We start from the raw sequence: 15469 nt of genomic DNA, 5'->3' as shown, positions 1-15469 counted from the left end.
CAAAATTGGTAATCCTGATTAAGAAATGTCCCAAGAAGACTAAAAATGAACATGTAGTGAGCTACATGTAGAGTCAAGATTTTTGCTTCTGATTGCTTGATGCTCCTAGTAAAGTTATCTGTAGGGACTCATGGACAAGAGATAGATGGAGTTTGGGAAATAAAATTATAAGAATAATTTTCTCTGAACAAGCATTCTGGTGTAAAATAATAGAAGCTTCCCATTTTTTCTGCAAGGAACTAAGCTAAAAATGGAACAAAGTTAGCGATACTGCACAGCTGAATTTGGTTTGTTTCTTGCATAAAGATTTTAAAAAAATGATGTTTCATTGGAGTCCTGGAGCATTGTAATAGGATACATATTCACAGACAACATAGAAAGAGATTAAATTATTAATGTACTCTTAATTCAGTTTGCTTTTCTATCTGAAATGTTTACTTATAGAATACAAGTGCCTTATGTATTCTATAAAGTATAATGCTTCATTCTGCATTGAGCTCAATCTGTGACACAATAGGAAGAGTGTGCCTATTGCAGTTACCAGGCTGAATATGTGGTAGACGCAGTCAAAAGTCAAAGTCTTATGGCTGTATAGGATTTGGAATTGTTCATTTAGTTTACCCTTTACCAATTTTTACATGTTTTTTCAGCATTATTAAATATATTTTCCTCCCTCCCTCTGCAGTCTGATTTATAGGTTTTGGCGAGGCTGCTAACCCACCCTCTGCAGATTACAGCGGCAGGCTAAGCTGTCTGCTTTGGGGAGTGTTTTGGACTGGTTTAGTGGATTGGTAAAGAACATTTAATCCAAAAGTAAAGGTGATGCTGGTTCGATTCCCAGGTGGGGTACTGCCATTGTACATTGGAGCAAGGTACATAATTAGAATTTCTGAAGTAAATATTCACTGTATATATGGGTTATATGTAAGCAATATGAGAAGTTGCCCTAGATAAGTGTCTGCTAAATGAAAAGTTGGGGGGGACTTCTAAACCCCCCCATCCCTCTTCCAACCGCTCCTGCCTACCTGTCTACCAAATGCAAAAAAACACAGTAGCGTGGCAGGAAAAGTCTATCAACACCGGGGGGTGTCTCCTACTAAATGACAGACCCGCATGTCTTGTCACATTAGCCAATTGAAACTGACAGCTTCTACAAAATCTGTGGATTAAAGGAACAAATAAAAAAAACCCTTCTTACAATGTGTTCAGTCTGTGGTACATACAGTAGCATCACCCATGTGTGGAAGGCCTCAGAACAGATACAGCAACAGTGAAATATGAAAAAAGTGAGCTCTTCTATATGTGCGTTCTCAGCCATCGTTGCAGGTTTGATATTGCATTGCATCAGTCACTGGCCTGGCTGCTTCTCGTCTCTGTGAATGGAAATGAGGAAGCTATTATCACCCACTAGTTAAATGTTTGATTTTGCATGCCAGGTAATTATTGCTGTTTGTTCTGCACATGAAGGTATTTGCTGTGCTGAAGCTGCTCGGGGCTTCCCTCAAGGTTGCTCAAAAACCAATATTTGAGAATTTCACATTTTCAAGTTGATAATCTCTCTGGCATCTCTCTGGTGGGAAAAAAAAGTAATAAACTAAATCAATAACTTTGTAATGATAATTAGTGATTGGTTTATAAGAACAAGTGGTCATCCAAACTGCGAAAAAGTGGTACAAAATAATGAAGATATGACAGATTGTGAAGATGACATTTCCAGCATCATGGTCCTCGTGTGCTTGTACTGCTCTATATAGTCTCTTTGCTTAGCTCTCACTATTTGCCCACATAAACTCATCTCCATATGTACTGCTACATTGCTGTTATGGCAGTCCCTGTTTGTCCCTGGGGGGCTGCAAGAATGAACTTACATGTTCATCCTTTTAGCAGGTAGTAGAACCAGAGTCATGCTGTCAAACGGTGCACTGGAAGACTGGCGGTCATGAGGTCTCTATGGTGCTGAAAGTATATGCTTCCTGAAGGGGCATACTGAGCTGTCCATGGTTCTAAAAGACTTCAGTTGGCTGTGACAGCAGAAGGAGAAGCAGACAATTGGTTTGAATTTAAGAAGATGGGAAATGAACAGGAGAAACAGATGTGTTCACTCTAATCTGTGTGTATGCTGTATAATACCTCTATATTAAGCATGCATTAAGCCTCGGGGTGTTTAAATTAATCTAAATGTTGTTTGCTTAGCCAAACTACCGGGTGTTTTGTTTAAAGCCAGAATAAACTGGCTTTAAGCAAAAGTGGTTGTAAGAAGGAATAAATAAATAAATAAAGGTGCAGTATGGCTGGCTAGGTAGAGACAGAGTTAGCGATACTGCACTGCTGAATTTGGCTTCTTTCTTGCATAAAGATAAAAAATAAAATATAAAATAAATAAATAAATAAATAAATAAATAAATAAATAAATACTTTCTGGCACCACATCTTTCAGAAATTTCTTTCCCAACAGACTTCCTCAAACTGAAATATTAATGGATTGGGGATTCCAAATGCCTTTCAGATCTTCAGATTATTTCAGTTCTCATATTTTCCACTGATATACTCCTCTCCATGAAGCACAACAACTGGAACATATAAATATATTAACCACAAATAAATTAACAGTTTGGTGACAGAAAATGCATCACATTACTATCACATTAATATGATAATGCAAGCAGATCAGACATATTTCACTCCCTCTACAACGTCCAATTCTACAACTATGTAATTAGCACATGTTATGCATAATCAGTGAAATGTAACCAATTAATAACAAAGGCAACCAGTATGCCAAAGAGTCTTATTTCTCTGGAGTTCCTACAATAAAACGTAATGAGTTTGAAAAAAATGCCACACTTCACGGCTGTGGTTCATTTCATTCAAATTTGCCACTAACCTGGATTTACAGAAAAATCTCAGCTACTATAATCCAGCATACCATTTTATTCCTGGGCAACCAAAAATTGGTTTGGGCTATCAGATTTGGTTGTTTGTTAACCAAATACTACTCTCAACATGAGTGCTTGGTGGAAATTGGAATTATAAGAAAGTGTGTTAATTATTTTCTTTTAATTAACATGTTAAATTAATACATTAGCTTGGACAGACCTTTCAAACACACACACAAACATACACACACGCACACACACACACACACACACATAGAGTATTGCATATATGCAGATTACGTGTACTCGTGCATGTATTTAGTACATATGTGTGAATAAGGTTTTCCGTAAAAGAAGGGAAAGGAGATGTTTAGTGGCTGAAACCAAACAACATAAAATTTAGCAGAGTCTTTCCAAGCTAGTACTGGAATCTGCAGATTCAATATTTTCGGGCTTCAAGAGGAATACATATTTCATGAATCCTCAGCAGGATAGCAATCTCAACTATGTGGTCCTGTTGTGAAAATATGGATCTTTAAATTTGTCTTTGTTATTTCTCAATTGTCCCATGGAATCAATTTGCACTTTACCAGCATGGGCATTCACATTCCCGTCTATTTTAGGTGAAAAAAAGAAAAAAAAAAAGAATAAGAATGATTGTTTTTTATTACTTAGTAGAAAAAACATTGTAAAAATAATGGGGATATATTTTCCAAACTTATGTTTGCATCTGCATTGCTCTAGATAACAGCATCTGCTAAATGCCAGTAATAATATGTTTGCACCCAACCCTGTCCCTTGTGAGATTGCAATTGGATGAGCCTTTCTATGCTTAACATTAGCACGTTACCCACTCCACTGTTATTGCCCCCAGGAAGGTTACCCTCTGTTTGCCAGTCTGCCCCACCCACATGCGCCAGGACCCATGTTCATCGGCACTACCTATAAATCAAACCAAATCTCCCATCATCTACAAAAGCTGGACCTCACCAAGAGACATAGGTACTCTACCATGTTCACCATTTTTGTAATTCACTGATTACTACGATATTTGTCCCCCATTCTGGCACACCTCAGCTATGGTAAGTGTGGTGTCACATGTGTCTACCGCTTTGTTCCATACTATTTAGCCAGAATTAAGTGATGGGCCAAGATTTCAGCATTTCTAATTGGAATTCAAGTGGACAGAAAAAAACAAATATTTATGAAAATGGGGTGAACATAAGGAAGAAATGTTATCCCAGATTTGACACCTACGGTAGACTGTGTTCCCTTATGCATACGATTACAAATTTGCTATCAGTAAGATACTCACATTTATACACAAAGTCCTCTGTTTTCATGAGTAATAGCTGCTAGGGTAATTTAATGGCTGTTATGCTTATCGTAATTATCTCTGGAAAAGAAGAATGCATACAAGTATGCATCAATCTGTACTTGAACTACTGGGTCCTGCCAAGTACAGAAATACACATCCAGGGGGTTTTAGTATGTGTCTGATGTTTGCATGTGAGGTCACTCAGTTACTTCACCTTGGCTACTCAATGCATTCCTCTTGCTGAACAACTGACTTTAAATGAGCTTCATAATACAACCTATTATAACCTAGGTTGTTCCAAGATGGTGATGCCCTAGTGCTAGCAGCTGCTAAAAAAGCTAAAATAAACGACAGTTTTCAAGTGCTTCATGTCCCCTTTAAAGAAATCCAATCTCAAACTGTGACCTTCCTTTCCATGTGTTCTATTAACAAAGATTTGTATTCAAGATGAATCTAGAATGATGTGGCCCTTGGTTCAGTCAAAATGTTTTTTGAACATTTGACATACTCAAATGTTTTTTCCCCTTGTCAATCAGCATTTGGGAATCAGCAGTCAATAAAACTAACTCACTAAGCGGTGGTGTTACTCTTACTTTTATCAATATGTAAAATTTGAGGACAATTTCAAGCGCGTGCAAAAGTTGTGCCTAATCTTCTATGCATCTGAAGGCCTCTTGGCAAACGTCACTAGCCAAAACCTTGCACTGCTATTCCTTAACACATTAAAGGCTGGATTGTCTTGGACATCTTTGTTGGAGCACGTGGAGCTTTGGAAGGCCTCACTGAGAAACATCATCAACAAATGGATCTTTCTATCAATGATGTGACAGCAGGAGTGCAGGCATGTCAGGGTTAGCAGGTTTTCTATCACCATTCCAAATCCCATGGGAAGGGGCCAAGCATTTACCACCAGTGTCTGAGTCTCACAATCTGAGTTAGGTACTCAGGGTGATTCTTAGCTTGCGTTCTGCAGCGGGGACCAACTTATAGAATTGGATTTTCCCCAATTGGTGAAAAGCATAAAGTCATAGTCATGGTGAATACTTTTCTACTCTGTGGAGTAACCCCAGAAGAAATAGCTGGGGGCCTTTAAGGTCTCAGTTAAACAGGCACTTTTGTGGAAAACAGGTAATGGATAGCAGCCCTGAATGGGCCAACCACAGGTGTACAAGGAGTCATGTGGCCTTAAGCCATTCTGAAAGACATCCTTTTGCTCTGTTGATGTGGGCTGAAAAGCCACTTCGTGTTCAGGGAAGCATGACATTATATTACGGCACATGTCAATCAATGCTTAGGGGCAGATGCCAGTTTGCATGAAAATATTGTGATAATGTTATGTGTGTCCCACTTATTTCATTTGCCTGGGTCTCCAAATTTCTATTTGATTTTCATAATCTGCAGTACATGAAATTAAGAGGATTAGAAAACACATCAAAGGCTATGGGCTCTATGTAAGAGCTGGACTTAGGTTGTGCTTGGACAGCTTAATTGCTTTCGTAGTGTCAGCTGGTGACATGGTTTTTGTAAATAATGGAGAAATTAAGTGAAAAAGACAGCAAAGAACTGCAGGCAGAGCTTTTTGTGCTTAAAAAAAAGGCTTTCACTCAGAGTTGCATTGTAGTTTTCAATTTACTTAAAAGACTTACAATGCAATTTATAACAGAAGTCAGCCACACAAGCATACCAACAAATCTGCACGAAGACAAAAAAACAAACAAAGCACAGCTCTGGAGCATTTTAAAAGCTCTGAATGTTTTCCAAAAACAATGGTACATATATACAGTCTAACAATAAGATACAATGATACAATGCATACTATAGTTTATATCAGTTTATGTACAAAGCACAATCATTTATTTATACCTTTACAGGGATAATGAACATTAAATCACAATTTCTGATATTTAAAGCCAAACATTCTGTCTTCATTTGATACATTACATTAGTCCTATTGTTAAAAAAAAAAAAAAAACGAACTAAGTTCTGCCACTGCTTTTTGTGCGAAAAAAAGAGCCATGCAACGTCACCTAAAGGAGAAAGTTTTTCTTTCGACTTGCCGGGAGCCCAGGCCTCATCCGTGACACAGAAGTAGGTAAAAACCTGCTGTTACACAAGCAAGTCAGTGCCCCATTTCCACCGCTCTTCTTGATAGGGGTAACATTTGGGTAACATTTTCACGTGTGGAAAGTAGCTAAGTCTGGCTGTTTTATCATTAACTGAGATACCCAGCATGGGTTTCACCAGTTGCATCCGTGGCTTTCAGAGCAACTCCAAGCTACTCACAAAATTATATTGTTCGATTGCTTCTGTAGTTTCGCTAATGCAGATGTTCAAAGGAAAACCATTCGATTATGGTCTGCTAGCAAATGCTTGTCTACTTTTCATGGTCATCGAGGTTCCTTATCTGGGAAGTAAATTAGATAGAGTCTTGGAATGATAAAGTTACATCATTTGTCCACTCTGTAACCGTATAAGGACAGCACCCGAGTCCTATTCAGTTTATTTTGCAAATAACATTGCTGGTCATTAGGAAACAACAATTTACAGTAATTTGCTTGCATTATAATTAGGGCCACTAGTCGCCCTTCTTCTCTACTTCAATCTTACACCAGCTAGAGGTTGCGTTAGCCTCTTTGTAAAGCTACTTCTCAAACAATTATCCCATTTGCACCACCTCAGCAATCTAAGCTGGTAAAGTAATTGGCACTAATTAAGCACATATGATGATTGACAGCAATGTTTACAAATGACACTGAAGTGTAAATTCAGTTTGATTGCTTACTACCATGGACATGCTCCAGTATTTGAAAATGTTGTACAGGGCCATGTTAGGTTTTGTTAGAAGAAATGTGAATGAGAGCAGTTATATAACTTGCACAAAAACAGTTAATTAAAAAGTACTAATCATGGTATTCAATCAAGACCTTAAATCAAATCAGGGGCCTCATTTATAAAACTGACTTACAATCAATTTTGATCTTAAGTATGACTTACGCAGAAAATCACGTACAAGTAGTTATTTATAAAACCTTACTTTGACGTGGAAATGATCTTCTCTACGCAAAGTCTAGACTTGACAAGTGATTTTCCTACTGGCTATGTAGGGATATTGCAGTTTGGGACATATGCGTCCAAGCCTGTGGTGAACTTTGCATTAGCTTTATGAACAATTTGTTCACTGCAGCAGGAACACACTACTAAATTACCTGGCTTTGTTTGTCAACCCACTGTTTAGTCCATCGAATAATACGTGTTGCCTGTCTTTAATCTCCTCTACCATTGCAGTGATCTCGTCTTCCAAAAAGTTTGCTTTTCTCTTTTGGTCCATAGTTATTCCTGACTAAACCCTCATTTGTATTAACATTTTATAAGGGGAAATCGCTGATTGTAAGGCATGTTCAGGTGCTGTCAATTTTAAGTTAGAGATTTATAGATCATAGGTGTGAAAGTTACAAATGGGCATCTTAGAACCTCAGTAAGCAAGGTTTTTTTTATGCTCAGTATCTTTTGATAAAAACCATAAGCAGTCAGAAATGATCTTAAAACTAAGTATAAACTGAAGGACATGAGGCCCCAGGAGTCTTTGATTGGGGCTTTATAAAAAAAAAAAAAAAAAAAAAAAAGCTTTATATGGATGCATTGTTCTTTTAATTGCAGTGATGGTTGATCTGGTCCTGGAGAACCAGAGTTGTTGCATTTAAGAGCAATGACTGATTCAGACCTTAGATACCAGGTGACCTGAATTTACTGTGTAAATCAACCAATTGGTTGCTGTGCTAGTCAAGTGCCGAGTAATCAAGCCAGCAGATCTTGTGGCTCTCCAGGAATAGGAATGAGGATCACTGGCTCAAATAAATGCTGCAAACAGCATTCACACTTACACCCATGTTCACTTTCCTTCCTGACCTTCCCCATAATCTAATTTTTAATGTCAATTAGAAGCTCATTGTATTAGTCACTTTACTACACTGTTGGAGTGCCTATGGGGACCGCTAGAGGATAAGTTGAAGTGTAAATCCATGCAGTTTACAATGGGGCAAACAGCTTCCAGTCATAATGGAAGTTGTACCTAGTTTGATCCAAGGTGGGTACCCTAGTCCAGCCTTTAACAGGCACGGGATGTTTTCCCCTTGGCAACCAGCCATTGCACAGCCCCTTAGTTCCAGTGAAGGGGGAGGAGAATATTTAAGCCCATTCTAGATCATTCTGGGCTTCCAGAAGTTTCAGCATGACGATTCCAGGAAATCGTCATTTTCCACATGAGCACAACACAAAGTGATACTGCTACCTTTCCTCTAATCGTTACCAGAAAGTGTACTCGTTCAAGCCATGTCACGCTACTGAACAGCCTTTGCACATGAGGCATGTTTCCAAAGCATGAACTATAAAGACGACAGCCACACGTTAAGCACCTTTTTAAAAGCAATGCTTCATGAACTGAAATGCAAATATGCAATTTAAACAGGCATATGAACCAAAATGGTCAATGGAAGAGACCGACAAGCCAACATGTTACAACCAGTTTATTAAACAAATCCAAGCACAAGACCGACGTTAAGCAAACACTGTTCTGGCATTGAAGTCATTCAAGTACAGGAGTTACCAAGATTGTGAAAGGCATAAACTACATAGTGCTCTGAGCACATTTGCATTTTCAACAATCACCTTGCTGTAATAGCAGATGTAGGAAACATAGACTTCATGCCAACTTTGCCACTGTACTCAGTTGTAGAGTGGTAGGTCCCACCAGAGTTGTCATTGCTGCCCTTGGCCGCATCAGTAGAGTTGCCGGGCTTGTTTGCGTCAGGGTCGTCGGCGCCGCCTGCTTTGGCGGCATCGGTAGAGTTGCCGGGCTTGTTTGCGTCAGGGTCGTCGGCGCCGCCTCCTTTGGCCGCATCGGTAGAGTTGCCGGGCTTGTTTGCGTCAGGGTCGTCGGCGCCGCCTCCTTTGGCCGCATCGGTAGAGTTGCCGGGCTTGTTTGCGTCAGGGTCGTCGGCGCCGCCTGCTTTGGCCGCATCGGTAGAGTTGCCGGGCTTGTTTGCGTCAGGGTCGTCGGCGCCGCCTGCTTTGGCCGCATCGGTAGAGTTGCCGGGCTTGTTTGCGTCAGGGTCGTCGGCGCCGCCTCCTTTGGCCGCATCGGTAGAGTTGCCGGGCTTGTTTGCGTCAGGGTCGTCGGCGCCGCCTCCTTTGGCGGCATCGGTAGAGTTGCCGGGCTTGTTTGCATCAGGGTCGTCGGCGCCGCCTGCTTTGGCCGCATCGGTAGAGTTGCCGGACTTGTTTGCGTCAGGGTCGTCGGCGCCGCCTCCTTTGGCCGCATCGGTAGAGTTGCCGGGCTTGTTTGCGTCAGGGTCGTCGGCGCCGCCTGCTTTGGCGGCATCGGTAGAGTTGCCGGGCTTGTTTGCGTCAGGGTCGTCGGCGCCGCCTGCTTTGGCGGCATCGGTAGAGTTGCCGGGCTTGTTTGCGTCAGGGTCGTCGGCGCCGCCTCCTTTGGCCGCATCGGTAGAGTTGCCGGGCTTGTTTGCGTCAGGGTCGTCGGCGCCGCCTCCTTTGGCGGCATCGGTAGAGTTGCCGGGCTTGTTTGCGTCAGGGTCGTCGGCGCCGCCTCCTTTGGCGGCATCGGTAGAGTTGCCGGGCTTGTTTGCATCAGGGTCGTCGGCGCCGCCTGCTTTGGCCGCATCGGTAGAGTTGCCGGGCTTGTTTGCGTCAGGGTCGTCGGCGCCGCCTGCTTTGGCGGCATCGGTAGAGTTGCCGGGCTTGTTTGCGTCAGGGTCGTCGGCGCCGCCTGCTTTGGCGGCATCGGTAGAGTTGCCGGGCTTGTTTGCGTCAGGGTCGTCGGCGCCGCCTGCTTTGGCGGCATCGGTAGAGTTGCCGGGCTTGTTTGCGTCAGGGTCGTCGGCGCCGCCTGCTTTGGCGGCATCGGTAGAGTTGCCGGGCTTGTTTGCGTCAGGGTCGTCGGCGCCGCCTCCTTTGGCCGCATCGGTAGAGTTGCCGGGCTTGTTTGCGTCAGGGTCGTCGGCGCCGCCTGCTTTGGCCGCATCGGTAGAGTTGCCGGGCTTGTTTGCGTCAGGGTCGTCAGCGCCGCCTCCTTTGGCCGCATCGGTAGAGTTGCCGGGCTTGTTTGCGTCAGGGTCGTCGGCGCCGCCTCCTTTGGCCGCATCGGTAGAGTTGCCGGGCTTGTTTGCGTCAGGGTCGTCGGCGCCGCCTCCTTTGGCGGCATCGGTAGAGTTGCCGGGCTTGTTTGCGTCAGGGTCGTCGGCGCCGCCTCCTTTGGCGGCATCGGTAGAGTTGCCGGGCTTGTTTGCGTCAGGGTCGTCGGCGCCGCCTCCTTTGGCCGCATCGGTAGAGTTGCCGGGCTCGTTTGTGGCACCCCCGGATCGGTCTGCGTCTTCACCAACCAGGGTCACACCAGGATTAATGAGTGGATGACCTTAAAACAAAACAAAGTTAAGCATACAAATCAAAGGAAACGCTTCAGATTTGAGAAATAGGATTGTACTTAATGCCTTGTTTTAAATTATTATTATTTTTTTAAAATTATTATTACCTCCATCAAGCACCAGCAAACACAAAAAACCAAACAAATGCCACCACCCCATTGCAATCACACAATGAACGTTCAACTACAGCCAAGAAGCCTGAGCTAATATACCCTCTCACCAAGAGAGGAAAAAAAACCAATAGCTAATCACTAAAGCACCCCAGGTGATCTCAATGAAGATGATTTGTCTTGTTATGGCAAATGGTTACTAAATATTCACTGAAAGGTAGCCTGTTCAATTGACACACCTGTTTTGCATAATCAGGGTTGTGCTTTTATTTCCTGCGTTTTCATCTTTCAGATGTTTTGTACAAATTAAGACTTTTCAATCGAATCAGACCTGCCAATCAGTTGCTTTCAATTAGAGCAATCCAGTTAAAGTTAACAACATTTGGAAGAGGCTGCATTGTATTGTTAATTAAGTTGCTGCCAGGATGGTGCTGGCTGGTGTTCTGAGGAGAACATTCATCCTTTTCCAAAATCATTGGAGAATGCTTTTGAGAATATGAGAGCTTTGTAAAGATATAGTGTATCATTGTTTAGAAATAATAATAATAATATATTGATTAGTCTTCATTTCCTAATGTGTAGCACCTCATTAAGGGGGTTAGTACCATGCCAATGTTGATCCGCTTATCAAGTTTACTATTGGAGTTGCGAATCAGCTGATTGCCCTTCAAGTGTTAAAAAGCTTATTTTCCCCATTATTATGTGCATGATCTGCCATTACCAGTTCAAATAAACATTCCATAACAAATGTGCATTGTGCAAAAGTTTTTTTTATTTTATTTGATGTTTTGATTTTTGAACATCCCCTTTTTGCAGACTTGAAACAGTTTCTCAGCCTGGATTCCATGCACACTTAATTGTCACAATTAAATGCAAATATTTTTTTCTTCTTTTTCTTCCCAATCCCAGTTTGGTTGAGGTCAGAAACCATCAAATGTATCTTGTCTTTGTGAGAAAAGAAAGAAAGAAAAAAAAAACTAATTTTAATTTATTCAAAAATCTTTAAAGGAAAGGTAAAAGACATTATTGATTGGATTCAGGCCTTGTTATTAACTTCTAAATTCTGCCTGACTTCATCACCCATCAGAATACCACATGAAACAGATTATTTATAATTACTCAGGCATTAATTATTGCCATTCATGCTTGACTGGATAAATTGGGTAACTAGTTAAAAGTATACTATGCAGGTCTTTTGCAGCCCATCTAGGCTCTGTGTTTGTCTCCTCCTCTGTCTTCAATCTCACCCACACCTCCATTGAGGAAGCACCCTCGAGTGCTACAAGTGGTTCCCAACTTCAGTCTTGGAGTACCTCAGTGTATGCTGGTTTTCATTCCAACCACAATTGCAATGCCAGAATTTTTACAAGTTGTTCATTTTTTTAATTAGGTACTTTTCATGTTTGCTTTTTTCATGTTTTATTAACCCACTTAAGCCACATCATGTCAAAAATGGCCATGAACAATAAAGTTCCCAAGTTCATATTAATGTAATTGTTTGCAATGTTGCACAATAAGCACAGTATGAACATGGGGATTTTATTCTTCATGGAATGCTTAGCTATTTCTGACGTAATGTGGTTGAAGAGGGTAAATAATCCCTCTAAACACGAAAAGCACCTAATTAAGAAAACTTTACAACTTGTTAAAATTCTGGCATTGCAATTGTGGTTGGAACGAAAACCAGCATACACAGGGGTACGCCAGGACTGAGCTTGGGAACCACTGCTACAAGCAATATGTCAAGCAAAGAATTGAGGTGGTCAGAGATGTTTAAAATCACATTTTTAACAATAATAATGATTCCATATAGATGGCAACATTAATTAGGCAGTGTTATTACGATCTTTTACATTGAGTGCACCCCTTAATGTGTGAGAACATTGTACGGTACTCCATAGTGCAACTATTTTGTGTGTTTTCTCATTTGCTATTTAGCTATTCTGGACATTTAGTTAGAACTGTGATGTAAACATGAAATCGTATGTGGAACATTAGCAGGCCATATGTATATTATTGCTAGCTAATACACTTGTAAAGTGAATGACTCAAAGTTATCTGTATCCTATTCATATATTAGCCTCTTTATTTTCTCAAATACAATGTAACATGTATATGTTCATGGCTATGGATAACTGGTACTTCACGCAAATTGTAGCCACCTTATCTGACCTGTGTTCTGTAGTTCTTCCAGCGTCCTTCAGTATGCAGTCATTGTGCGTAGCTTTGGATAAAGCCGCTGCCAAATAAAATGTAACATAATATTACATTGTTATATTCTTGAGGTACAGAGTTGAAAATACATTATTGAAATAAATGCAGGTGAACTACTGATAGCTAGGCAGTTATACTGAGTTCTATCATCAGTCAACTCTGATGAGGACGATTTGCATGTTCTCCCTGGCTGCGTCGGAATAGTCAAAAAAATTACATCCTATGTCTTGTCCTAACCACTTTTCCTTGACTTCGATGGAAAACATCATGAGGTCAAGGAAAGATGTGAAGGAGAATTCATAAGGACTTAGGAAAAGACAACCGCAGTGCTAAGAGAATCCGACTGCACTTACACTAGGCTACGTAATTATGTGACGGCGGATGTTATTGACGTGGGTCTGCCGTGGCGAAACTACAATGTTCCGAAGATGGACTACTAAAAGCGCATCTTAGATACTTTGCCCTGTGCGTTCTTACCGGGTTGTTTCATGCAGGCTATATAAATGTGGACAAACCAGTGAAAAATATTACTTCATTACCAAGGTTGGAATTGAAATTAAAAAAGGAATATAGGCTACCAGTCACAAAAGTGAAACGAAATGGTTGTCACATTGAGAATGGTTGCTCGCGCTCACCCTCCTGTTCACTCATATTTATCGACGTGAATCCCAGTTAGTATGATTGTATGAAAATAATTGTTAAATTTAATGCAAGATAGGCATAGCATGTTAGGCCTACACATTTACTACTGTACATATCATCATTCTTCAAGTTTCAAACGTGTTGAATTAAAAACATCATCCGGTTAAAAACGTCTGATATCCCTTTTTTCTTGAAAGACAGACTTCTGTGTTCTGGCTAATATGCTGATTATGACCTGATTACAAGCCTATGCATATAATAGCTTAAGAACCACCACACAACTCAGTCATGTTGATCGTTTGTTTTCGTGAACGGCAGAATGGTGCATCGCTTTAAATGTTGCTGCCGCAAGGAATTGTGGGACGGCATTATCTCCTTTCCTTTCGTAAAGGACGGTCCAGTGTGCCCTATGCTAAAGAGATAAGAAGGGAAACATTGAAGCACTTTTCTTTAGCGTTTAGAAAATTCGACCAGCTCTTATCATGGCTGCCGCTTAGATACTTCCGGGTCATTTCACTCAGTTAGGAACCTTCCTAAGCAAAAAAGACTATTCGGACGCAGCCCCTTTGTCCGTTTGGGTTTCCTCTGGGTACTCTAGTTTTCTCCCACAGTCCAAAGACATGCAGGTAGGTTAATTAAAGAATGATGAATGGTGTGTGTGCCCTGCGATAGATCGGCGACCTGTGCAGGGTGTATTCCTGCCTCTCGCCCAATGCATATTGGGATAGGCTCCAGCACCCCCCACGACCCTGCCCAGGATAAGTGGGTATAGATAATGGATGGAGGGATGGATGGATACTTTATTAACACAAACTAAAAACAATACTATGAATTGGCAAAAATAAATTGAGTGTCATGAACAACCACCTTTCCAAGGTTTATTGAGAAACAGGATCAAACGGTCTCAGAAATGTGGCATGTGAGCATAGCAGTCACAATGACCACAAGATTCAAACACACAAGAAATAAAACAGCTTCACTTCTGATGGGCAAACTCTGCTTTGCAGTTTACCTGATGCCCTCACTACTTTCATCCTATTTCAGATACCCAATCAGAATCCTCTACCTGATCTAAATGAGGGAGGGAGGGAAAAGGAACATGTGCTTTACCATATTAATGTGGGAAAACAAGAATAAAAGTAGGAGTTGACTTGGTATTAATGGTATCTTTAGCTCCTACTAATTCAAAAGAATGGTGATTAGCAAGCAATCATTTACTCAGCTTCCCTCTCCTAATCTCTCTAGGGAAGCTGGCACGTTCAGTCGCCTAGAGGATGAAACAATTTCTGAGGTGATGTGTGTGGGAGACAGAAGTGTCAGACCTTGCTTCCCAACATAAGATACCACAAACTGGCACCTTGCTGCCAAAATATGTACTCAATTAGCATGATTCCTCACAAGTGTCCATACAGGGGTCCTTGCTATACCTTGCAGTTACAAAACCAAAGTGTTATGAAACAACATATAGAGGGAAATTTATTTAAGGGGCGGATAACAAATTATTTAATATCATAAGAATGAATGGAGAGAGAGGTTATAAATTGTCTTTTAACCACAGCTCGTGGTACAATAGGCTACACTATTCCCAACACACGCTGCCGTAAATACAGCTGTTTCACTGCATTCATGTTTCACTGTTTTCTTACTGTATTTTTCATGGCAAACATATTTTGGTTATGTTTTTGTAGCCTATTCTAGGCTCTTGCACATCAAACTACAATACACAATTATTTTTAAATACCTTTTCTCTCTTTCTCTATACATGGTTTTCGGTTTCACCTTGATGCATTAAGCAACAGTAATTACTGCATTCTTAAACACTTATATTTTTATGGTCATACCTTGACACATTAAACAGTATACAATTATTCT

The 15469-nt window shown here is 41.0% G+C and overlaps 1 protein-coding gene across 1 annotated transcript in view; it reads right to left on the bottom strand.

Moving 5' to 3' along the window:
- LOC118214376 (aspartate, glycine, lysine and serine-rich protein-like) overlaps nt 1-15469 on the bottom strand; it is a 158392-nt gene that overhangs the window by 13624 nt on the left and 129299 nt on the right. The window contains exon 4 of the mRNA XM_035394286.1: nt 9257-10621. Within this exon, the coding sequence (XP_035250177.1) occupies nt 9257-10621 (1365 nt within the window). The remainder of the gene's footprint in view (nt 1-9256; nt 10622-15469) is intronic.

Source organism: Anguilla anguilla, chromosome 15, assembly GCF_013347855.1.
Source record: "Anguilla anguilla isolate fAngAng1 chromosome 15, fAngAng1.pri, whole genome shotgun sequence".
Lineage (NCBI taxonomy): Eukaryota > Metazoa > Chordata > Actinopteri > Anguilliformes > Anguillidae > Anguilla > Anguilla anguilla.
Note: the sequence above shows the minus strand (reverse complement) of the source record. Positions and strands in the feature narration are given on the sequence as shown.